Source organism: Parasteatoda tepidariorum, chromosome 8 (genome assembly GCF_043381705.1).
Source record: "Parasteatoda tepidariorum isolate YZ-2023 chromosome 8, CAS_Ptep_4.0, whole genome shotgun sequence".
Taxonomy (NCBI): domain Eukaryota; kingdom Metazoa; phylum Arthropoda; class Arachnida; order Araneae; family Theridiidae; genus Parasteatoda; species Parasteatoda tepidariorum.
In genome coordinates, this window is record NC_092211.1 from 64108888 (window position 1) to 64133285 (window position 24398).

Here is a 24398-nt window from a genome sequence, read left to right on the forward strand (position 1 = left end):
TATTGATTGTGTAAGTATCACTTTAAAAAAATGCAAATCTAAGATGGATCTTACTTATAGTTGCATAATTTTTTTTTTGTAATACAGATATTGTAATACTGTATTTATTATTAAATTCTACATTAAATTACCTTCAATTTGATATATAAACGTTTGTATTTAAGTGCAAATTAATATATTCTACAAGCACACAAAGTTGAAAAACATGAAACTTTCAAAGCATATATATATATATATATATATATATGAAGATTTTACAAATATAAGTAAAATTAAAGTATACTTTTTGTATTAATTAATTTCAACTTGCAAACTGGAAGAACATTTTTTTTATTTATTTGTTATTGTTAATCAAACAGGTTAGCACAGATAATGAACCAGAAGTTAAATATCAGAATGTTTAAAAATTTAAAAAAAAAAAATCAGATGCAAATCAATGTATTCTTACAATGAACTTAACTTTAAAAACTTCATTCTCTCGAAATATGTTATACGCCTTACTGATTAAAAAAAAGTATAGTCTTAACGAGAATATGGTCAAATGTGTCATGTTTCTTGAGGGAAAGCGAAAATGCATGATAATTTTTATTGAAATGCTTTGGTAATGTTTTTGTTGAAATTAAAAAAAAAAATATATTGCTTTAGAATATGTGTTCAAACTTAGTAAATGTGGTAAAATTTGGATATTTTATCATGATATTATAGAGCATGACATAAAACCTATTTATACGCTTAAATTTACTTTTCCGTTTCGTATCTTGACTGAATGAGTGACAATGAGAAATAAAATTTTGAAAAACAGTATTTCAGGATAAAACCTTTACCATGTGAACAGAAAAACTACCAAATGAATGGTCTAAATACTTTACTCAATGATTTTATAACTTTTTTTTACTAAAAATGTCTTTACGTTACCGTAATTGCACCATAATTTTTTTATCCATGTAGAACTGAATTGTTCTAATTCTTACAAATACCGATTAAATTTTCATCTTTTGCAGAAAAAATTTATAAAAATTTGAACATCAAATAGCAATGTTAGTCTGATTAAACGTTCTCAAATCTTTAATACATTTCCTTGAATACTGTGAACTTAAATATTTATTTATTTAATAACTATTCATGAATAACTATTATTTAAAATAGTCGATATATCCTTTTCTAAAGAAAAGTGTTTTCACTTTTTTAAAGGAAATTATTAAATGCAACTAAGTTTAATTTCAAATGTTGATTAAATTTAAGCAAAATTTAAAGAAATATAAATTTAAAAATGCTACAAAAATTTATTTAAAATAATCCTGGGACAACATAGTTCCTATTAAAAATTCGTATCTCAAAATGTATTACAAAATATTACCAAAGATTCAAGACTCTCTTCATTTCTTTTAAAATTACATTTAGCATTTTGAATCTAAAAACTGGAAATTGCAATCGATCATCAGTAGAGTTGCAAGTTTTTGTTGACAGTTTTGCTTCGCCGAATGAAAATAATCATTTTTATATTAGTGACAGCAAACATAAGTTTAATTACGCAGACAATAAGCACTTTAAGGCAACATTTAAAGCGGCATTTTTGTAATTAATTAAATGGTGATTTGTAATACCTTAAACTGCTTACGGCTGTAACTAATCAATGTCCGCAAGTTTCAAATAAAATTTTATAAATAATGCTTGAAATTCAATACTTATATATGCATGCTTAAATGTGCAAATAAAGGACAATAATTGAAAATATCATTCAAAAAGTATTTTATTAAGTAATAATTAACAACGAGAGAAATACATTACAGTTTGCACCACAGAAATAATACTTATGAAACTGATTTTAATATGATTAAGCTCATTTATGATTTAACACTCTTTTTAAGCAAAATTGTAAATTCATTTATTTTCCACAATGAATCATGACTTTTAAGGCACCTCCAGCACCTGTATGTGATGTTTCAAATGCTTTGATGCTTTCTTCAAGTGTAAAATGATGCGTTATTAGAGGTTTCAAATTTACAGCACCACTAGAAACTAGTTCCAAGGCAGTGGGATAACAGTTGACGTAGCGAAAGATTCCACGAATATCAACTTCTCGAATAGTTGCTTCAATGATGGGGATTTTAATTTCAAGGGCTTTAAGTCCTATTAACATTAGTACACCACCAGGCTTTGTCACCTATAAGAAAATACATTTTACTAAAAATATAAATAAAAACTAAATGTGCGGTCATAGAACTTTAAAATAGTATATTTGTTTTTTAAAACCTTAATTAATGCTTTATTTTTGAAAGTTTTTCTAGTGCATGTCATTTATTTCAATTTAAAAAATTTTATTTCAATAAGTCTGTTTATGATTTAAAAAAAAATTTTCAGAGTGAAATTAGTTTCAGTAATCTAATAATTGATTTAATTTCTCAAAACACATTTCAAATTGGTTTAACTAACAATGACAAAACTTATGGTCTAAACTACCAGAAAATCGTAAAAGTTACCATGTTTCTAGTTCTATGGCAGAACCAAAAAGCTCGGACCATGGCATAAAAACCAATTATTCGGTTACATTTACTTTTCGATTTTGTATTTTTACTAAATGTGTGGTTATAGAAGGTTAAAATATTAAGAACCAGAATTTACGGTAAACAGTTACCATATGAACAGGAAAATTAACAAATTAATTGTTTAAATATCGTATATTTTAGTTTTTGTTTTGGTGTTTAGTTTTTTAACAGTAATTCTTTCTCAGCGTAGTAACGAACAAAGCGAGCATGGTTTGAATAGCAAACCATATAAGCGATCCTCAAGGCATTTAAGTATAGCACACATAATCAAGCGCAATTAAATAATTATAATCAAGCAATGACACAGATAATCACAAGCATAACAGTATTCAAGGGTAAGAGTGCTTCAGTGAACAGGGGGGTGGTGCCCGTTTGTTTTAATTAATTTTGTTGTTTCTTTCCTTTTTTATATGCATTGTTTATAATTAATATAAAGGAAGAAACCACATTCCACCTTAAATCAATACTAAACATAACTATGTAATTTATTAAAGTTTAATAAAATTTCACTATTTCTGAATTAATTGTCTTAGAAAGCTCACCTTCAAACCAAGTTTTACACTCGGTTCTGCACCGCTACATTCAAGGGTTATATCTGGTTGCCCACCAAACCTGGCAATCACTTCTTTCATAACGGCTTCGATTTCCATGTTCTTCACGCAAACAATACTTTTTACTCCAAGAGCTTGGGCAAAAGAAAGTCGGTTTTCAGATATATCTATCGAAGGAAACAAAGATCGAATATTAGTTGATAATAGTTGGGATAAAATATTGTTAATTTCTTTCATTTATATTATTTGAATTAAAAAGAATATATCTAGTCTTCATGTCTTTTAAGTTTAATTTATTTTTATTATTAAATTTTTTTTAACTATGATTATTAATCATATTAATTAATTATATTAATTAATTATATTTATTAATTATCTTAGTTATGTTAATTTATTATGCTAATTTATTATGTTAATTAATTATATTCATTAATTATATTCATTAATTAAATCAATTTATTATATTAATNCATCCAGGGTTACGGCGGGACTCGAACCCGCTACCTCCACGCTTAACAGAGCGTTTGGACCGACGATACCGCTCGGCCAGGGAGGCCCCACCATTTTTTAGGGATAACAGGAAGGCTGGTGTCGCCTCTTTCTGTTGTTCCATGAATTCAGTAGCATTTTCGACAGCTTTAAGTTCATCTGTGTGAGAGATTTTTATATGTTGATTTTCATCGTCACTATCTTCATCATCTTCGCTAGGTTCATTTTCATTATTGACGATATTAACGATCATTTCATGAGATCAAGTTGTTATATTTTGTTTTCCCGAGTGTTTGGAAGATAAAATTCAGATTTATTTTTCGGTGGTATTTTTAAAAGTAAAAAATAATCTAGAACAAAAAAAAATCCTTAAAATATTTGATAGCTCGGTTAAAGCAGAAACTCGGATAACCGGGGCTCGGATTATCGGGACTCCACTGTAATATAAGATGCAGAAAAATACTAAATTTTACTCACCAGTGACACATATTTTTGAAACGCCCATGGCTTTACATACTAGAATATTTAGTAAGCCTATCGGTCCTAAAAAGAATACAAATATTAAAATAAAAAAGATTACAAAATTTAATTCAGATAAAGTATAGAAGAAGATCACTTCTTGAAAAAAAAAATTTAAATTGAGAATAATACCTCGAATGAGGGCGGGGCGCTCTAGGGTACACGGTTGTAGTGAGTTGGTATTCATTCCCCCTCAAATTAGAATTTTCAAATTAGAAATTAGAAAATTTAGCTACTATTATCTGCTTGTGAGGTTTGAAGTTTACATTTTAACTATTTTTCAATAAATCATAAAATATGGTCAATAATTTAGGATACACACTGTAAAATACAGTAAAAAAAGCTTAAAACAGTGAGATTTTTTAATCTAAGACAAGCAATGAATTTTTGCAAAAAAAGGAGGGTGAAAATTATTAAATAAGCTATTGAAATCTTTTCCTCATCTTACGGGATTGCAAAAAAATTTACTTCTCAAAAAAAAAGAAGCCTAAAACTAAACTGTAAAATTTATTAACGGTAATAACTTTTAATATGACACTCAAATAAAAATGCAATATAAAGACATATAAATAAGAACATTAAAGCAAGAGTTAAGTGAGTTTCAAAACAACAACAGCAAACCATACAAAAATGAAGCAAGAGTTTAACAATTTTCGAAATCAACAGCAAATTGTACAAAAATAAAGCACGAGTTAAACGATTTTTAAAACAGCAACAGCAAGTTGTTCAAAAATAAAGCACGAGTTAAACAATTTACAAAATCAGCAACAGCATATTGTACGAAAATAAAGCACGAGTTAAACAATTTTCAAAATCAACAACAGCAAATTGTTCAAAAATAAAGCACGAGTTAAACAATTTTCAAAATCAGCAACAGCATATTGTACGAAAATAAAGCACGAGTTAAACAATTTTCAAAATCAACAACAGCAAATTGTTCAAAAATAAAGCAAGAGTTAAACAATTTTCAAAACAGCAACGGAAAAAAATTGTACAAACCAGTTCCGCATATGAGGACAGACTTGCCCGCAGTAACACCAGACCTTTTACAACCGTATAAGGCAACAGAAAGTGGTTCAATCATGGCACCTTCATCATAGCTTACATTGTCGGGGAGCCTTAAGATTAAGGCATTGTTAAAATAAATGTTTTCTTTTTTTTTATGCCAAAACTTTTAAAAAGCAAACAAGTTGTAATCTTCTAGTAAACTTTTTGTTTTCAAAAACCACTGTGTATCTGCAAAACTAATTAAAGGCCTAAAATGATCCCTCACAGCTTTTGCACAGTTTCAGAACAATTTCAAAATTTTGTAGTAATATGAAAAACATATCGACAGGCAAACTTTTCATTTTATTACAATAAATTTTTATTTTTTTAAGAATTTGCAGAATTTAAAGTGTCCAACATATCAACTACTTTGGTCGCAGTTTTCTAAATTTAACTTCGTTTTCCAGCATTTTTGTACTGAACTAATTTAAAATATGTTTCTTTTTTGTTACTCTCCTTCCTGGGTAATTTTTGTTTAGTTCATCGCATATAATCACGCATCGCATATGCGCTAATGTTTCAAAAACAAAACAATATTTTTCCAAATTATAAAATATCCAAAAAAGTTAAGCTGTATTTATGTTTATATTCTTTAAATAAAGATACATATCAGGTTGAGTAAAAAGTTTTCCGCCAAAGGGAAATACCTCCGTGCTAGCAGCAGCCATTGCCGGTGGTGGTTAACTTTTTTTGAAACGGGCTTTTGTATTTTAAAGCAGAAAATTGGAACTACACAACTGTGTAATTTGTTTGTCAAAACTTTATCATCTTGTGCACCAAAAAATTTCTTAAGATGTAGCTATCACGTTAACAGATCAGACCCATTATGTACTATGAGTTCCGAAATAAACTAAGTGTAACTGAATGCCTCAAGAAAATGTGTGAAAGTTTAAGTTTCAATACTGTTTCTTATGAGGATACAGTAAAAGTTTGGTTTCGAAAGTTTAATACTGGGAATTTCAACATTGAAGATGAACCACGTTCTGGCCGCCCTATTGAGGTTGATTGTGACCAGTTAAAGCAAATTATTGTTCAAGACAGAAATTTTCAACACGAACTATTGCGTTAGAGCTTGACATTTGCCAAAAAACAATAGCAAATACTCTCAAACGCATAAATCTAACAATTAAGTTTAACCGTTGAGTGACTCGCGAATTGACTGCTGAAGACAAGAGCAAGAGAAAAGCCGCCTGTTTGGTTCTGCTCAGAGATCAAGGAAAAGAGGACGTTCTGGACAGAATTGTGACCTGTGATGAAAAATGGGTATACTACAACAATACTAGCCGTAGAAGAGGGTGTTCAGCATCCGGGGAATCCGCAAGTTCGGTTGCAAGACTAACGCTAACTAACAAGAAGGTCCTTTTCCGTATTTGGTGGGATTGTCGTGGAATTACCTACAAGGAGTACCTTAAAAGCGGGTAGGCTATCAACAGTACAATATACAGCAATATGCTAATCAAAGTTAGCGATGCGATTCGCGAAAAACGAGAAAACGAGCTCAGAAGGAAGGTGATTCTCTTTCATCAAGATAACGCTTGGCCACATGTTAGTGCAATGACCGGCATGACGCTCCACACGTTAGAGTGGGATTTGATGCAACATCCACCATACAGCACAGACATGGCGCCTTCGGATTACTATCTGTTTTCAAATCTGCAGCTGCATCTTGATGGCACAATTTTGCGTTCAAATGACGAGGTCATAAATGAGGTCGATTGCTTTCTCTACTCGCGCACCCCCCAGTTCTTCGCAGAAGGGAATGAAAAGTTGCCAAAACGTTGGCAGACTATTGTTGATTTGCATGGAGATAACTATTCTCATTAGCTTTGCTGATTTTGTATGTGATTGTCATTTTTCAGGATTTTTTTTTTGGCGGAAAACTTTTTACTCAACCCGATATTTCTTATTTTTATTATGTTATTTTTATTTCAGGATCACTAATCTAATTCAGTGATAGAATCCAGTCTAAGTACACAAAATATACATTCATTAAATACCATGATTAACTTTGATCTATATATCGGATATTCTCCTATTACTGCTCAATATTTGCGTTAACCTAAGAAACTAAAATGAAATAGGCTAATTTGTTAGTTCAGACGATATGAAGTTACGAAATAAGACACAAAAATGCCTTTTTTTTCTCTATTGATATGCCCTTCTTTTTGACGGATTTGGAATATTTACGCTAAAAATGCAAATGGGGAAGCCACAATCTTGCAAAAGACGGCCCCAATAGAGGTAAGGGAGCAGTTAAAAGTTAATACGCCTTATCACTCACTGCACTTTTTGCGTATTTAGCTATCTCTGATCATCAGTTGTATTTTTAAATTCTTATTCCTCAGGAACTAATCGATCAAATTTTGGGTTTTGTAATTTATACTCCCTAGATGAGATACTACGTAGATTTAAGAACAATAAATTTGTGAACCTTAAAATTTGTTTGCTCATCATTAAAATGAATATAGTTATTTTATGCAAAATATTACCCATATTCAGCAGAATCTCCAAAACTACAAACAAAATCTACCGGTCTTAAGTCTTAAGGTCCTTTTCTAACGTCATGGCATTGAGGGGACTATTTCTTTTCTTGACGTTCTGGGTTAGTTTGTTTGTACTCGGAACTACAAACAAAACCTACCGGTCTTAAGTCTTAAGGTCCTTTTCTAATGTCATGGCATTGATGATGTGCCATTTTTTTCTTTCTTTTTGACTTTCCGGGTTAGTTTGTATATACTCGGAATACTCGGTTGTTCTGAATTTAATATTTGTGTCGTGTTTTTGCGAAAAAACGTGTTCTTCATATTTTAAAATATCAGATGAAGATATGAAAAAAAAAGTACTTTGGGAATTTGTTCTATATTGATATGCAATTACTTGATCGTTGAGATGCGAATTTACGCAATTTAATTTACACCAACAGAAATTTTTCTACTTGAATCTTCTACCGGAAATTTAAAAAAACCTCTACAAATACTGCTCCTGCAGGGGAGAACATGAACCGGGAATATGGTGAATACAAGCACGTTTTATAATCATATAAAAAAATTTATTCACTTCATCAGTTGTGATGATAGGACAAAATACGCAAAAACTGGGATTAACAGTTTGGAATGAAACAAGGAATGGAATGGAATTTTTATAGATTTCTTAACCGAACTGCTAACAGTTCGGTATTTCTTTTCAATTAGACGATTTTCTTCAGATTTCAGCTATCCCCCATTTTCGAGGGGTCAAGAATCTGTATCCGTTTCTTTAAAGAAATGCATGTTTATTCAGTGACAGCACCTGTTTTTGGTGCTGATTTCTTAACCCAAAATATCGTTTGCCCTAACTAATTAGTTAATTTAAGATTCGGTACATGAATCATTAAAAGTGAGTCCTTTCATAGAAATTCGATGCTTAGAATGTCCGACCGTTTTGTTCTGTTTTCTTCGTTGTACATTTAAATCATTTTTTCATCTGAAAAGAATGACGACTTCAATAAAGGAAGTTTGCTCATATCGTTATATTAAAGTACAAAATACTTGTCATAGAAAATTTATTCACAAAGTAGCTTACTTGAAACAATAATCTGCATCGTGACAGTAATAACGGCACAGTGATCCATCGTATGGTGGTGTAGCACAAAATTTTATATCAGGACAAATGTTGTAACTTCCTTTCTTACAAAACTCACATTTTCCACAAGGTACACCTGGCTCAATAGCTACCCTGTCACCTAAATATGTAAAAAGCACACTAGCTTATCAAGAAGTCTCAAGACGAAACGAAGAAACTAAATAATTTTTATAAAAATGAATTAAGACAGTTTTTTCTTTATTTATTATTTGGAAAGTTCAAGTTATATGTTTGTATTGATAAAAATAATCTAAGGCAAAAAGCAAAAATACTAAAAACAAAAGTAAAAAAATATATATAATAGAAAATGAGAAATTATAAGATCTGTGACAAGTAAAAGTGAAAAAGAGTACCTACACATCTGAAAGAACTTAAAAAATAAAAATAACTTTTGATACGAAATGCTTAAGTCATTTAACCTAAAACAAGCAATTTTGGGCTAAAAAAATATTTCCCGGTATATTTTTTTTATTTATTTACTTATTAATTTACTAATCATAAAAATTTTATAACAGTCGAGCGAAAGAATCACTCATGTTAATCTAGATATAAAAATTATCATTAATTTATTTATTTTTACCACGTTTACATTAACTTGCCTTCGTGTATGTCTGTTCGGGTGGGATTTTGTAATCGATTTTAAACTAACTTCCCGTCTAGCTACAGACTTCAAATTTGGCACATAGTTCAGAAATGGATGACAATGCATGAACATGAAGAGAAAGAAGACATACGAAGTAAAATAAAATTAAAGAAAAATCAATATTTTCGCGATTGTCTTTTGTAGTTAATTCGATTATTTCAAATTAGTGTCACATATCAGTTGAAAAGTTTTGTGTACAGTGAGTGAAAAAAAATTGAGATTTTGGAAGTGAATACAAAAAAAATCAAAATAAAAAATAATATTTTTAAAAACCACGTTTTTGTAGTGGAGAATAATAATTAAAAAATAAAAATTTGAAAAACGAAAAGCGTGGGGTGCATGAAATGCATAACAGTACATATACACATTTTTTTTACTCCTACACATGCACAGCCAAATGCACATACACATATACATACACATACACATGCATATACACAAACATATTCCACATACACATTCAGACACAATTACAATTAGATACATATTCTAATGAGTACGCATACACACACTAATATTACTGTTATGTACTTCATGCGCTCCACGTTTTTTGTTTTTCAAATTTTTATTTTTTAATTATTATTCTCCACTACAAAAACGTGGTTTTTAAAAGTATTATTTTTTTATTTTGATTTTTTTCTTCTTATTATTAATCACGGACGATTACTTATAATTGTTAGGTTTGCTTACAGCGAGTAAATTAACGAAAAAAAAGAATAAGCGAATCAGTGAACCAGCTTGTGTATTAATACCTAAAAGTTTATAAGTGAATGTGAATTAGTTTTTAAATAAATAAAAAATATAAAAATCTGAATTTTTTGGCCGTNTATATACATATATTAGCTTGGGGTAGTGAGTTCGATCCTCCTGGGGATGGACCAAACAACTGGTGTGTATACGCAGCCTAAGTTCACTTTTTGATTATCGTGAAGTTTGGAGAGAAAGATTTCAATTCAAGCGCTATCCCCATCGTCTCACCAGGATCAAAATTACGTGGCGTTCCTAGCATGGACCATAAAATATAGAGCCTTAAAAATGGGGTAATGTGCTTGGCCTTGGTTGGGTGATGATAATGCAAGTTTTAAAGTCATGCGGTTGAGTTCACTTGTAGTCGGACTAATCATTGGAAATCTTCGCGACTTTTATTTCCGTTTAACGGAGCTACGGGTTACGAATTTCATGAAATCAATTTTAGTTTAACGTTTAGTTTAAAAGTCCTTTCGTTTTCTGTTTTAGGATCAAATTATAGCGGTAGAGGAGTTGTTTATAAATGTTACAATGAAGCTCCTGATATTTCATTTCACCCAATTATCCCTCCCTTTAATCAGGAATTCAGAGATTAAGAATGACGAATTTAGAAACCTTAAAATAGTCTTAACTCTCAGTACTTTCATGATATCAGTACGTGATTCTTTATCATGAGTGCTTTGAAAAAACGACTTTGGTTAAAGATAAAGAGCGGATCGATAAAAGCTTTTGATATTTGAAAAAAATGAAGAGAGTATTCATTCAATCTTAATCTCTTTCATTTGAAGAACCAGATTTCAAAGTATTGATACACGTGAAAATGTCTTATCCCATTTGTCTCTAGAATAGACATTTTACTGAAAATAATAACAACAATAGTAGTCATGTAGAAGCTATTTATAGAAATTCTAATGAAGCAATCATTAAAGTTATAGAATAATTTGATAATTTTATTCATTTTTCACAATACTGTGTTATAATTTCCCAGCCATTCTAAATAATAGCTAACACAATCCTGGAGAGATGAGGTAGCGAGTNATACACGTGAAAATGTCTTATCCCATTTGTCTCTAGAATAGACATTCTACTGAAAATAATAACAACAATAGTAGTCATGTAGAAGCTATTTATAGAAATTCTAATGAAGCAATCATTAAAGTTATAGAATAATTTGATAATTTTATTCAATTTTCACAATACTGTGTTATAATTTCCCAGCCATTCTAAATAATAGCTAACACAATGCTGGAGAGATGAGGTAGCGAGTTCGATCTTGATTATTGGCCTAATTACTGCTGATGATAAACAATGTGTTAGACTGTTAAATTATTAGTAATAAATTCTAAATTTTGTAATCATTTCGTAAAAACACTAAAATAATTTAGTATTGCAACCATATTACTAGCTTCAAAAATTTTTTACATAGTTAAATTTTTTTACAAGTCATTGAAACGCATTACATTTATAATAGTTTATAACTTTAAATAAAATTTTGATTCTAAAGACTTTATTTATATTTTATTATAAAGATTTATTATTGGATGCATTAAATAATATAAGTAATTCTAGAATGTCAAAATGAGCACTTCTGGAGCAACTGAATTTACATTTAAGTTAAAAACTTAATCTAACTGAATAGAATGAACCTTATTTTATAAATTTAAACTTAGTGCAACTAATATACTTCTTTAAAAATTTAAGTATAAGTTGAAAGAAAACTTTTAATTAAATAGAAAGCATACCTTCTTTTAAGTGCTGCACACTTTTACCAATTTTTACAACTTTGCCACTTGATTCATGACCAACGATCATAGGTTCTTTAACAATAAAATCGCCGATTCGACCATTTTTCCAATAGTGAATATCAGATCCACAGATTCCAACACTTTGAATTTCAAGTAAGACCTCTAAAGAAGAACATAAATATTTAAATTTTATTAATAATTAAAGAAATAAATATATCTTTTTGAATACATAGTTGAAACTTTTTGTTCTACATACCAGGTGATTGCAAAAGTTCTTAGTTGACGTGGAATCAATATGAAATAATGTTTATGCTTTTTATTACAATCCTCATTTTATTAACCCTTCCATTATAATGACAGACGCATTAAGTGCCGTTTTGTGTTTTATAGACTCAATGTTATTTAAGTCTCCATTAGAACGACTGCCCTAAATCTTTCATTCCAATATACCGACCAAAAGTTACGACCAAAAATTCGAGAGCAAATAATGGTAAAATGTACCGGCTCCCAGAGTGCCAGTCCTTTTTACCATAAAATCTTACATGCCATAATTTTAAAAAATTGCATCGCAATATTTGAGAAAAAGATTTTGCTGAGTTATACTTGTTAGTGTAAATGAAAACAATAACTGGAGAAAGAGATTTAACTTTGAACTGTACAAGATTTTTAAACAACGTATTATTATTAAATACATAAAAATAAGGAGAATGAATTGGATAGCCCATGTGATTCGAATGAGTGATGACAATACAATAAAAAAGATACTGCTTTTTTACGCACTGGAACAAGAAAGCAGGGAAGGCTGCGGTTGAGATGGGCTGATTCGATGGAGTCTGATTTTCTTGCAAATTAGTGAAAAGAATTGGTGATCAAAGATAAATCAGAAGTCATTCTGGAGAAATCTTCAGAGGAAGGCATTGGCCCACATTGGACTGTCTGGCCGGCTAAGATGTAGATACCATAATTTTTACAACAATATTTATTACAAAATACTGAATCACTGTAGTTTAATAATTATTACTATAAAATATACAGGAAAAAATTTTACGGTAAAAATGGAATTTTCTGTTAAAAACTTTTTACGGAAGATGCTGTCAGCGTTTCAGGTACTTTTTACCACAGTTTGATCTAAAAAATTTTAAATAGTCATTTGACACTGAAAAAAGTCTTGAAGAAATTATTCAAACCTTTATTTCTTTTGATGTTACCCCTAAATAAATTTAAAACGCCTTGAATTCTCCTTTAATAAAAGAAGAATGGCATGACTTCCTAGACTCTCTCTTAAATTGATTATTTCGCATTGATAATTGAAGAATGTATGGAGTACCCTAACCACTCAATTATTGGTTAAAAGGATGCCTTCTCAACCTATGTAGCATTCTTTGCAAGGCATACCATAAATGAATAAATCATATTTTTCTTGCTTGATAATTGTATTTATTCTTTTTGTGAAATATTTATCCCCTTTTGGGGCCTATTTTCGAATTAAAAGTAGTGGTTTTCGCAGTTATCTTAACGTATGTTATTTATCGAAAAATGGCAGCCAGAACCAGCTTATTATATTAAGCGAATTTTATAATTAGAAAGTATTATTTTAAATGTTACTTTTAAGTATACATTAACATAGAAAATAAAGTTGCAATGTTTAATTTTTTTCTACTATTATCCAAATTATGATTAAAGTAAAACAATGCTTTATTAAAATTAATTTTCTGAAGCGTGATTTAAGAATTACGGTATTTTTGTGCACTCAGGATCAAATGACCTCTCGTTCTAATGTCCGTTTTGTCTCGGTTCACATGTATCGTTCTATCGAGCATCGATTATTAAGCAAAAAAAGAAAAAATTCATTCATCAATAATATGCTGCTCATCATTTTCCATTATTGTCTGTCAACATTTTACACAATTTTAAATTCGTTTTTGAATAGAGAATACGTGGTTTACTTGAAAGAAAGCCTAAAGAGGGATTTAAATTTCGAAGCTAAAGTTTTTTCTTTTTTTTTCAAAATATACTGTCGTTAATTAAATGTAGGAAAATCTGAATTACAAATGGCGCATGCAAAAAAATTTACTTTCTAGTGTCCTAAAGTTTCGAAATGCCTTTTGAGTGACAACTGGTGAAAAATGATGCCTTTTAGAAAATATACCATAATTATTTGGATTAATGCAATATTTCTATTCATTTCTCTACAATCTTATGTACAAATAAGCATTTTTTCATAAATCAGATCGGGTTCCAACTATTACTTTCACCTGATAATTTTAGGCAGTTGAAAGCTCAACATACACAAATTTTTGCACTTACTCAAAGGAAAAAAAAAAGAATTAGTACATTATATTTTAAAATTTCATAGAAATTTAACATTATTAATTGAAGATATTTCTATAAATGTGCATAGCCCGAATTTTCTTAATCTCACACTGAGAAAAAAAGTATTGTCAAAACTACCACAATATGGTAAAATTTACCGTATGTCTGACTCCATAGGAACCCCAAAAAGCTCTGTAGTTTTAACAGAAGCATTTTGGTTATTATTTTGATAAAATTATGAATAATATATGGTTTTATAGTATTTGATAAAATTTGATAAATGTGGTAAAATTTGGTAATTTTATCATGATACATTTGAACATGGCATAAAACCCATTTACTTTTCAGTTTCGTAATTTTTACTAATTGTGTGGAAGTAAGAACACTTATCTAAAAAGCAGAATTTCAGGTAAACAATTACAATATGAACAGAAAAGTTACCAAATGAATGATTTATTTTGGTTTTATTAACCAGAACATGGTTTTCTTTTTTAACAAAAATGTCATTACTCCTAACAGAGCGTCATTTTTACCAGAAATTTTATCTCCGTGCAGGAACTTCTCTTTACAGACTTTTTATTCGAAAAGAGAAGGCAGATCCTATTTGCACCATTTGTTTTAGCTTTGCCTTTTTAGGAGAATGCATAAAATAAACTGAAATAGTAACAATAATTGAAAAAATTTTCAATTCAATTGAAGAATTTTGTACTTCTATTCCATTTTTATAAGTTGCATTTTTTTTTATTCAATTAAAGTCTGCCTCCAGTGAAAGTTTTCAGTGAAAAGTGCAAAATCAATTAAGGAAGTCAGCAGTCGAATATGAAAGATTTTTTCAGTTCTTTAATTTCTGTATTTTGTTTTTTTAAAACTGTTCTAAAACTGTGACAGAAATATCTCTGGAAATATCTTCAGTTTAATTGAACCATTTATAAAATTTTAATTTCTTTGACAGTTTATAAATGACTACACGTATCAAGTATTCGAATGATTATGTATAGATTTTTTTTTCGAAACAGATTCAAAAGTTTTATTATTATTATTATTATTATTATTATTATTATTATTATTATTATTATTATTATTATCTATCCAAAATACATACGAAAAGTGATGCGTTAAGAAGGATAAATAAAAATAATTTTCAAAACACTATTATACGAGTTTTAAATTTTTAACCCTTTGACGCAGAATTATTATTAAGCATATTTTTCATACCTTTTGTACTATATTTAGTTCAAATTAAGTGAAAAATATTGCATTTAGAATTTTAATATTATATGGTTCTGAAATACAGCATACCGGTTCTTTTCCTACGTTAAAGTTCAAATATTCCAAACACAGCTCACTTCCAAACAATATTTTTTTTCTTCAAATTTACATTTATTTGAAGCTGTTTAGATCTCAGATAAATAGTTATTCATTATTGAAATTTCTTTAATTTACAAAGACAATTATTGGCAAATTATCGAATATGAATTTAAAAAAAATTCAAATTACTTTTTTTGATTTTATATTTTAGTACAAATATAATTCCGATAGACAAATATAATTCCGATAGAAAGATCATTAAGCTATTAGACTGCTTATTTATAATTAAAATATAATAAAATATCTATTTTTTCTTGCAATTAGAGCGTCAAAAAGAAATATATAAAAATGACGCCAAAGGGTTAACAGGAACAGAACCTTAATAAAAATAAACAAAAAATAACATAGTTAAAAATTGAAACATCACATGAATTGGATGGATAAAATATCAGTTATATACAATAAATTTACACATATTTAATNTTTTTTTCATATAAAATTAATGTAATCTTAGTCTTAGATAAGTTTATCACTTAACCAAAGTGAAAATAGTAATAATAATAATATACTTACGGAGCACCAACTAAAAGTTTGCTGATTTTCAATACAAATCTCTCAAAAGACGTTTGAACAGGTTGGTTAAAAAGACACCAAATAAATAAAAACGGATCAAACTACTACAGCGCCATCTTCCTTAGAGTCTAAACTAAGTCCTCCGTCGGTAAAAAATTTTTTATTTGCAATTTAAAATAGTGAAAATTAAATAAAACTAAAATGGGTAGACTCGCCCCTTTATGGGTAGACTCTCCCCGGTTTACGGTATGATAATTTAGTAATTCTTATTGAATTTTCAACAAAATACAACTACAAAGGGTTAAAAAGTTTGAATCGTAAACGTAAGACAAATGGTATAATGAGAAAAGACGCAAATTGAGCGTGTAATAACTTATATATTATTAATAAACAAATAAAATATAATGTTAATAAATAATTAAAATATTTGTTCTTATTTAAAATACTTAAAAATTAAGCGAATGTATAAGAGCAATATATAAAAATACTTACCAAACGCAAATCGTCAATTTTGTTTAAAACCGCACACAAATTATCCTGAATCATTTTTTATAATACTCACTTACAGAATGCCGAAAACTTTAAAAATGTCACAACAAATAAAGTGCAACGGACTATGAATCGACCGAATATCATCTGCTGACTAGAACTTTAAATGGAGACAGCTCTTTGTAAAAATACAATCTTAAGAGGGTAGAAACTATGTCGAAAATGTTAAAATTTCTCAATTTGGAGCCAAGCTTTCGGCGATAAGCCAATCAGGTACGAAAGCAGATGATCTAGAAGACACTGAACAACCTGTCTTTCCTTACCTCACCTGTTGACGTCAAAATCTGCTGACGTAATTTGTTTATTCCCAACCCAGTGAATTTAATTTGTCATGTGGATGTATCATAAACGGAATGGAACAATAATAATTTATGAAAAATGTCGGACGACTTTAGTTAAAAGGTATGCATGCAGCTTCAATGTTCGTTTGTTAATAAAGGAAAACGATTTTATTTGATGTACGTAGTTCTTTATCTAAGTAAAAAATATTTTTTAAGGGTTCCTTTCATATCTTTCTTTTTTCTGAGTGCCAAGTGTCTTTTGGTGAAGAATTCCAGATGAATAAAATCATTTTATAATCTTCATAAAAGTAAGTCAGAACAATATAAAATTTGTCTTGAGTTTTTAAAACTGGAAAATAATTTTGTTTCGAATTTTCAAAACTACTGATAATGTCTTGATTAAAATTCTTATTTCTTATTTAAATATTAAAAGCTTGAAAAGGTTCACTAAACAATATTTTTATGAATGCTTTCACATTAAAAATCCTTCTTTTTTTTAAAAAAAAATCGCTATGATAAACGACTTTTTTATCGCAAAAAAATAGTTTCACAATAAAAATCACACAATAATTTCATTAAAAAATTTCATTTTTTAATGAAATTATTATACAAAAGCTGAAATTATTCTAAAAAATCCGTAAGCAGAAAGTATTTTTTTATACATTTATTGCTTTAAAATTTTAGGATGTATAAATATTCAAAAAACACTATTTTTAATAATTATAAAAACAAGTTAAAAAAGAAAGAAAGAAAATTTACTTTGTTTTCTTTCTAAACCCACACTCATGAACACAGATTATCATAAATTAAGGAAAAACTACAAAAATGACTGCAACTCAAAAAGTTGCTCACGGAATTTAATGAAATTGGCTCATATTATTCACATTTTTTCCAACTGTGTTTTTGTAGACGTTGTTTTACCTTCCGGTAGAAGATTCAGGCGCCGACCGGCCTGTGTAGGGGACAGGGAACGGTCCTTGCATCAGAAAGGTCCTGGGTTCGAATCCCGGGCAAGGCATGGATGTTTCTTTCTCTCTCTGTGTGTTCTATGTCCTTTCTCCTTTGTGTGTGAATGTGACCCGCCCTTTAAACGGGTTGTGGTTGTGTGAATGGCGTGGCAGAAGTCGAATTCCTGGTCATAGATTGCGCCACTGAAAAAAGGGAACAATCGCACCCCCACTGCCTAAACAGGTATACGACAAAAAGAAAAAGAAAAAAATTCAGGTAGAAGAATTTTTGCTGGTGTAAACTAAACCGCAGTCTTCCGCTACTCAACTATCAGGCATATCAATATAGGATAACTTCCCAAATTACTTTTCTCATATCCTCATCTGATATTTCAAATTATGAAGAACACATTTTTTCGCAAATGCAAGATGCAGAAATTTAATTCAGTGCAACTGAGTATTCCAAGTATATACAAACAAACCCGGAACGTCAAAAAGAAGGAAAAAAATAGTACATCAATGCTATGACGTCAGAAGAGGACCTCAAAACTTCAGATAGGGTCCCAAGTAACACCTAATATTAGATAATATCAAAAAATAGGTAAAATCTAACGCTATCTTGCACAACTTCTAATATTAGAAAGATGCAAGACGTCGCTGTTTGCTCTGCTTTATATAATATTAGATTCTATGCAAACTAATATTATCTAGCGCTCGCCGTAATATTATTTTGAATTAGTTTTGATCTTGCGTTGCTTTTTATTTTTGGAGTAATCAAGAGGAAGATTTGGATGGTAGTAGAATAATTCGGAAAGATAATTTTACTTAATTTTCTCTATTGCTGTGAAGCAGTAAAAGGCAGAACAATAGTTTTAATTCATTCCATGAATTGTTTAATTAACAATACAGAAATACTAAATAAAATTATTTGAGCGAACTCAGCTACCATCCATTTTCCTCCCTCTTACTCCAAAGTACATCTTATGTTCAGCTGATTTTTTTTAACATTTCAAATTTATGTAAGAAATAATACTATACCACAACTTTTATTAATATTTTTTTCTTTCTTCATACATTGGGTTTTCTGACAAATTTTATATCATTAATAATTTTCAAGTCTCTAATTTTGAAATGTACTCTTAATTTTTTTAGAAATGAGCTTATTTTATCAAAATGAATTTGCCAGTTTGTAATGTAAAACATATTTAATAAAATATGTAACTTAAGCCATGTGTAATTTCATGATTATCATTAATTATTTATATTCTGAAATTGTAAATTAAGAAAACCACACTACATAATTGCAAAGTTAAATTTACATTTGAATTGAGTTGAAATTTAACTTGTTTTTTTTTCTTTAAAAGTATAACTACGTCATTCATTTCCAAAAATATTAAAATAAAATTACATCTCGAATTTTTAAATTGTTATTTTTTGTAATAATTGAAGCAATAAAGAAAATTTAAAAATATTCAAATTACTCACTTGCATACAGTTTTTCTCTGAAATTAAATGGAAAAATACTTACGTGACTTTATCCTTCAAGAGTCTAAAATTTTACTCAGAAAATCCAAAGACTCCTGCCGAAATGTTTTCAGCAAGAGTAAAACAAAAAAAGCCCATATGAAGTTTAATTAAAAAAATTTGCCAATAATTTTTTGTAATTTAAAAATAATTTTATATTGACACATCAAAAATATTTAACGATTCAACAATTAGTTAAAGATGCTATGTAGTTTTATTTACTTGAAATTTAGGTAACATTTAAATCTCGAAACCAAAAAAAAGTAGTAAATATTATATTTTATCAGAGTTAAATTTGCACAAACATTTAATTGCATACAAGAATGAGACAAAATAACATAATTTTTTACTATAAGCTGTATTTTGTATCGATCCAAGCTTGACTACCATCAGTTATTTTCTGATTACCTCGCCATCACGAAATTTTTGTTTAAAATCAATCAGTTCCATTGTTTGTATTTCGCTGATAAGAGTTTACGCATTGCAAACATAGTAAAAACAAACGTGACATTACAGGTAAGCGTCCTGAATGGGACTTTCTAAAAAAAGAAGATGCAATTGCACGTGTTTTCACAAAGAATATACAAAACCCTTCAGATGAAAGCTTAAGCAATATTCTTTTCTAAATTGATTATAAATTTTTATCATAATGTAAATGTTATTCAGCTGTACGTCGAAAGTACTTTTTTATGATTATAATTATTTTACGATTGTAATTATTTTACAGTTATATTGCTTTAAACATGATAAAAATAAAAAAGCATAAACTATTTGTCTCAAATTTCAAATGAATAATCATGAGAAAATTTCCAAAATTAAAAATAATAAACACAATGCTGATATTAAAAATCCTCACGAGTTTGGGCTATACTTTAAAATCAGCGTTAAAAGAATGTCGTTTCCGATATCATGCCGAAAGATTAAAAATAACCAAATTTTAAATGTATTCAACTGCTTTCATGACACTTAAGCATGATCTACTAAAGAGATTTTCTAACGTTATATTTCATAAAATTTTATTAATGCAAATATTATGCTTGACAGATCAATTTTCTTTTAAATGTTGAACATTTAATGCAAAGTTGTAAAAGAAATTACACACTACAGTAATTAAGAAGAAAAAAATCCATAATAAACAGGACTATTTCACAGCATAATAATTTTATTTAAAAACAAATCACACTGTAAAATAAATTTCATCCAATTGTAAATGCAATACATTACCTTCATTTTTTTGAATTAACGTTGATAAGTTAAAAATACATAATTATTATTAAATAAATAATTTTTTTTCGTGACTTAAGAACTACTTGATACAGTTTGAAATTACATTTCTTTGAAATTATACACAGTCTTGAAATTAATTTCCAAGCAGTCATTAAATCCTTTTATTAAAGTTTTTATGAAAAATTTAGCAGCAGTTAATAATGGTGTGTCACACACAACAGGGGTGAATTTTTCAGACATCCCTCTTTCTTCAAACTTCAACACCAAAATAAACATGAGGACTTTCCGCCATGGCAGATTTAAATTGGACCTTGCTGAATATCTACACTGGTTGCTTCATTTGCTTTAAGGATCAAACTTAGAACTCACAACTAACCTAGAACTCCATCAAAGCGTACAATTTCCGTTTGCAAGCACCCAGCAGCCTTTCTAAAAATCAAATCAGCTCTGAGATTCTGCAAATGAAAACAAAGTTTCTAGATTTTCTTGATTCATAGATTTTCTTGAAGATGAAGGCCTATAGCTGAAATTATAAAAGAAAATAAATTAAACTTAACAATGAAAACAACCAATTTAAAACTATTAAACATTAAATATCTATTTAAAACTTAAATTATTTAATTTGAAAATGTTTTTAAAAAATTTTAATATCCTTTAGAATGAAATTCAATGGGTAAACCCCAGTATTCGATACCTGCAACAAAAAATCTCGTAAGCACAACGCAAGAAGCCAAAAAAGAGAAAAAAATGAAATTAAGGAAAATATTAACTAAAAGAGCTCAGCTCACATACTCCCAGGCAAACTATCACATATTTTTTTAAAGAAAAATTCAAATTGCAAAACCCTTTCTTTAACCCCTTTTATTAGACCTGAAAATAACTACTCGCTATGTAGCAAGTCAACAAAAAAAAAAGAATCGAAAAGTGTTAAATAAACAACTACTTACTTTCTTCCATTGCCTATTTTTTTCGAATGGCAGGCACTGAACATTATTCGTTTCGCCATAGAAGATGCCAGAGGTGTTACTCATTTCGCGTTACCCAGTGGGCACCTGTGAACCAAAGTCACGGAGGCGAGTAACATTGCCCACGCCGCACTGCCACAAACCCGTTCATAGGATGGGCCACATTCACTTCGCACACAACAGAGGAGAACACAAGAGAGAGAGAAACATCCATGCCCAGAGCGGGATTCGAACCCGCGACCATTGGCTTCGCAGTCAGGCGCGCTAATCGCTCAGTCACCTGGCCGGCCCATTGCCTATTTTAAAAATCGTTTAATTTAAGAGTACGTTAAGGTAAAATATGCTCTGGGAATTGATAATCCATTTATTTGGGGTTGAAAAAAAACACGCAGAAGGAGAATTCTTCAATACATTGCATATATTTTGCCCCTCCTCCCCCCAAAATTTAGATATATTTCTTCATATCGGTCTTTAAAAGTCAGTATGCTTAACAAAATTTTGTCACATATTTAGCATTTTGATTGCTAAATTTGTTTTCAAAATATAATAAAAATATAATTTAATAAAAGTTTTTAAAAAAAAATTTCCAAAATTTGGCTTTTAAAGGTCTTAAATGGCATTTTTTTAGACCTATTGATATTGGTCACTAACTTATTAGGTTTTAAGGAAAAGTGACTGCTAAAATATTTTAAAATTCCAGGCCATTAACTGAAACTTTAAATTTTCAGGTCTACTTTTTAGTAGGAATGAACGTTGAGGCATATTCTGATACAAAAATATATCAAGTTCAATGCTTTAAATTTCAAACTTATATGAAACCAACAGGAAATTTTAGATTTTTTTTTAAACTTCCATAATAAAAACTGTAGCCCTTTTCCAGCTTTGCTCTTCATTCAGCATAAACACCATTTTTAATAGATCATATTATTGTATATTTTTTTTATTGTTTATTGTTATATTAAGCATATATGAATTACTATAAATAATGATGCATCAAAAACATGCACATCAATCTATATTCAAGAAATTCAAATAAAAATGTTTAATTCATTGTTTTACAATACTTTAAACACGACATTTTAATACGGTAAGACTATTGTTTGTATTTAACTTTAAACATATTGCAATGTATTGGTTTTAACTGAGCCAAAAGTGACAGATTATTAATTGTTTTAACAAGGCATATTTGTTAACAGGCAATCATTTTTAATCTTTTTCATTGTTACAGAAAAATTCTGTCACAGACGAATAACTAAGCAAACGTTGTTTTACAAGTATATTCTGTACTTATTATTTACAGTTAGATCTTGGCTATCAATGTATTTTATTGAATGCATATTTTGTTTGCCAAGAGCTACTCATAGTCAATAATGACCACAATTCATTATATTTACCTTCTTTATTAGATGTATATTCATTAAATTAATTCTTAAAAGTTTTGATTTAGCTGTCAAGAATATTAAGTGCACTGATTGTTTCCACAACATCATCCTCTTTAACACATAGTGCTATATAGGAGAGAGTTGGATAAAACGGGATAGTCGGACAAAACGGGATACGTCGCCTAGGGACCAGACTATTACAGCTATCTAGTGGACAACGACAGAAACGTGTTATTTGACAGTGATTATATCATTCTCGGTGCGTCCCGCCTCGAGATCACTATTTGATAGAAAGTTGTAGATCTCAGAACTTTTTTACTCTATTTTTTTGCCATTTTCTACATTTACGTGCGTTGTTTTTTACATTGTACTGCCTACATATATGGGAATAAAATTCCGGTGAGTATTAAATTTAATTAACCATTTATTTACCAATATTTTTATGTGCAGTCTATCTAATTTTCTTTTCACATTTAGGCAGCAGCCATGTTTGTTTCAAAAAGTGTCGGAGTCGGACAAAACGGGACACTTATGAGTTGGATAAAACGGGATAGAGTTTTTTATGTCCCGTTTTATCCACCCNTTTACGGGAATTATATCATATTACTCGTCTGATTATATCATAATTATATCATTGAACTGACAATGGAATCATAAAACGAGAATTATATTTTAAAGTATTTTCCTTTTCGAATGGCAGGCACTGAACTTTATTCGTTTCGCCTTAGAAGATGCCAGAGGTGTTACTCATTTCGCGTTACCCAGTGGGCACCTGTGAACCAAAGTCACGGAGGCGAGTAACATTGCCTAAGCCACATTGCCACAAACCCGTTCAGAGGGTGGACCACATTCCCTCATCACACACAACATAGGACAACACAAGAGAGAGAAACATCCATGCCCAGAGTGGGATTCGAACCCGCGGTCATTGGCCTTGCAGTCAGGCGCGCTAACCGCTCGGTCACCTGGCCGGCCCATTGTCTATTTTAAAAATCGCTTAATGTAAGAGTACGTCAAAGTAAAATATACTCTGGGAATTGAGAATCCATTAATTTGTGGTTGAAAAAAAAACACGTAGATGGAAAATTCTTCAATACATTGCATATATTTTGCCCTTCCTCCCCCCAAAATGTATATATATATTTTCATATCGGTCTTTAAAAGTCAGTATGCTTAACTAAATTTTGCCACATTTAATTTGTTTTCAAAATATAATAAAAATATTATTTAATAAAAGTGTTTTTAAAAAAAAGTTTGCAAAATATGGCTTTATGGACCTATATGGACCTATTGATATTGGTACCTATATAATATGGACCTATTGATATTGGTCACTAACTCATTAGGTTTTAAGGAAAAGTGGCTGCTGAAACATTATAAAATTCCAGACCATTAACTAAGACTTTAAATTTTAAGGTCTC

General features: G+C 29.5%; 2 protein-coding genes across 2 annotated transcripts in view; both read right to left on the minus strand.

Moving 5' to 3' along the window:
- LOC107454095 (sorbitol dehydrogenase) overlaps positions 1–16810 on the minus strand; it is a 68375-nt gene extending 51565 nt beyond the window's left edge. Inside the window, exon 1 of the mRNA XM_071184127.1 lies at positions 16595–16810. Within this exon, the coding sequence (XP_071040228.1) occupies positions 16595–16648 (54 nt within the window). The 5' untranslated portion in view covers positions 16649–16810. The remainder of the gene's footprint in view (positions 1–16594) is intronic.
- On the minus strand, positions 1733–19815 carry LOC107436390 (sorbitol dehydrogenase). Its single transcript, XM_043043751.2, has 7 exons — positions 19754–19815; positions 11906–12070; positions 8714–8873; positions 5105–5223; positions 4064–4129; positions 3089–3264; positions 1733–2164 (listed from the first exon to the last, which is right to left on the minus strand). The coding sequence occupies exons 1-7, from the start codon at positions 19791–19793 to the stop codon at positions 1886–1888; spliced, it is 1005 nt and encodes a 334-aa protein (XP_042899685.1). The 5' UTR covers positions 19794–19815; the 3' UTR covers positions 1733–1885.
- Between the last annotated feature and the right edge of the window lie 4583 nt (positions 19816–24398).